Source organism: Emiliania huxleyi (assembly GCF_000372725.1).
Source record: "Emiliania huxleyi CCMP1516 chromosome Unknown EMIHUscaffold_2185, whole genome shotgun sequence".
NCBI classification, from domain to species: domain Eukaryota; phylum Haptophyta; order Isochrysidales; family Noelaerhabdaceae; genus Emiliania; species Emiliania huxleyi.
The window spans coordinates 394-2487 of NW_005200430.1; the positions used below are offsets into that span (position 1 = coordinate 394).

Sequence of the window (2094 nt, forward strand, 5' to 3'; positions counted from 1 at the left end):
GCGGACCGGAGCATGCACAGTTTGCACACAGTGGCGCGTGCTGACAGCGAGCGGGTGCGATGCAGTTGGAGAAGCCAGGCGGGCCGGGGATGCGCGCACGTGGTCGTTGGGAGGCGCGATAAGGCCGCAGTCGGCACGAGGGCGCTCGGGCTCGGCGCGTGGCGGCGCAGCACGGGCACGAGCTGGGCGTGCGGGCTCTCGGCGCGGGGCGTGGGGCGGCGCAGCACGGGCACGAGGTGGGACGTGGATGGGCGTGCAGTCTGCACTTTGTTTGGTGATGCGTTCTGTGTTACTGCTGACGTGTTATTATACCAAAAAATATGGTGATGTGTGACGTGTGATTTGTCTAGCTCTTGACTCTTCTCAAATGGTTGTCGCCCGCACCTGGCGGCTGGGGCTGCCATCGCCAGTACCAGCCGCGGCGGCGGCCTGCTGGTCGTCCATGACAGCAGCCATAGGGGCCTGCTGGGGGCGCCCACCGCCTCGCTCGTCGCCCAGCCCGAGTAGCGCCCGCTGCAGCGGCTCCTTCGGCTCCTCAAGGCCGTGCACCGCCAACATGCGCCTCACGAGCGCGGCGCGCGCCTGCGCCTGCCCCGTGCCCTCCCACATCGAGCGCGGGCGCAGCGCGACCATCTGCACGAAGCGCGCACGGCACTCGGCGCCGGCGGGCGACTGGTCGGGCGCCGAGCCGTGCACGAGGCGCGCGTCCCACACGATCATCGAGCCCTCGCGCACAGGCACCCGCTGCGCAATCTTTGGCAGGTGCGAGTGGTCGGCGTAGTCGTAGCGGAAGCCGCTCTCGTGCGCGGGCTCGGGGCCGAGCGCCTCGACCCACTCATCGAAGACCGCGTGCGAGCCGGGGACGCAGAGGAAGCCCGCGTCCTCCGCCTGGTTGTCGCTAAGCGCGAGCGTGCCCTGCGCGTGCGGGCCCAGCGCGCGCGTGATGCAGTTGTTCTGCTTGAAGAGCGCCTCGTGCGAGCGGAAGTCCGCCGCGGCGAAGGCCGCGCGCACGCGGGCGCCCTCGTGCGCGTAGTACTGCCACGGGTTGATGTCGAGATGCACGTTGCGCCGCGTCCGCTCGCCCAGCCGGTAGAACGCCCAGCGGTCGTGGTTGCACAGCAGCGAGGGCGCCTCGCAGCCGAGCGCCGTCGCGAAGCCGGCGGCGACGCGCGGGTGGTGCCGATTCCTCACCAGCTGCTTGCGCCAGATTGCCGACGAGTCGCCAACGTTGGGAGTGCCGAACACCTTGCTCTTCCAGGCGGTCCACGTCGCCGTGTCGTCCGCGCGAAAGTCGGGGCAGATGCTCTGCACGTACGAGAGGATGTCCTGGCGAGAGGCCTCGGTCTCCGCCTCGTCTAGCACGCCCCGGAAGACGACGAAGCCAAACGTTCGATAGAAAGCCGCGGCGCCCTCGTCGTCCACGTCGAAGGACTGCGCGTAGCGCCAGTCGTCCTCATCGCGCGGCACCTCGAGGCGGGGCACGTCCGCCTCCACCCGCTGTGCAGAGGGTGACACCAGGAAGTCGCGGCCGGGCTTGGCGCCCTGGTTGGCGGGCTTGGCGGGCTGATTGGCAGCCCCTCTCTTCGGCATGTCTCACAATGCCGCTCTTTCGTCGGGCGAGGCGAGGACACAATGCCGCTCTTTCGTCGGGCGAGGCGAGGACGCGTCCGAGCGCATATATATATATGGGCACCTGTTTTTTATTTTTTGAGCTAGACTTCGTTGTTGAGCACTTGAGCACTACGCGTAGCGCGACCCTTGGGCAGGATGAAGTGAGGGCGTTTGGTTCTCGCTGAAAGGCGCAGAATTTCGCCTGTGCCACAGCATGGAGAGGACGGTTCATGTCCGCGCTGCGATTGACCCCGAGCAAGTCGCACGGGCCCGATCGACTGGCAGCGGAGTCGAGGACCGGCCGTGGCACCAAGCTCCATGGCAGCAGGACGAGCAGGGCCACCATTATACGCCGCCCAAAAAGGCGGCGCCCGTCGGCTCCTCGGTCGTTGAAGTTAAAAGGAACAAGCGAAGGCACACACGACATGACGCCAAACACACGATTGCACGCACCGCACCGCACCTTGCACCCGCGCGCGCGCC

The 2094-nt window shown here is 67.5% G+C and overlaps 1 protein-coding gene across 1 annotated transcript; it reads right to left on the bottom strand.

The window, feature by feature from the left end:
* Window positions 1-363: 363 nt before the first annotated feature.
* EMIHUDRAFT_254217 (hypothetical protein) lies at window positions 364-1590 on the bottom strand (the record flags this gene model as incomplete). Its single annotated transcript, XM_005780283.1, has 1 exon — window positions 364-1590. The coding sequence occupies one exon, from the start codon at window positions 1588-1590 to the stop codon at window positions 364-366; it is 1227 nt and encodes a 408-aa protein (XP_005780340.1).
* Window positions 1591-2094: the final 504 nt, after the last annotated feature.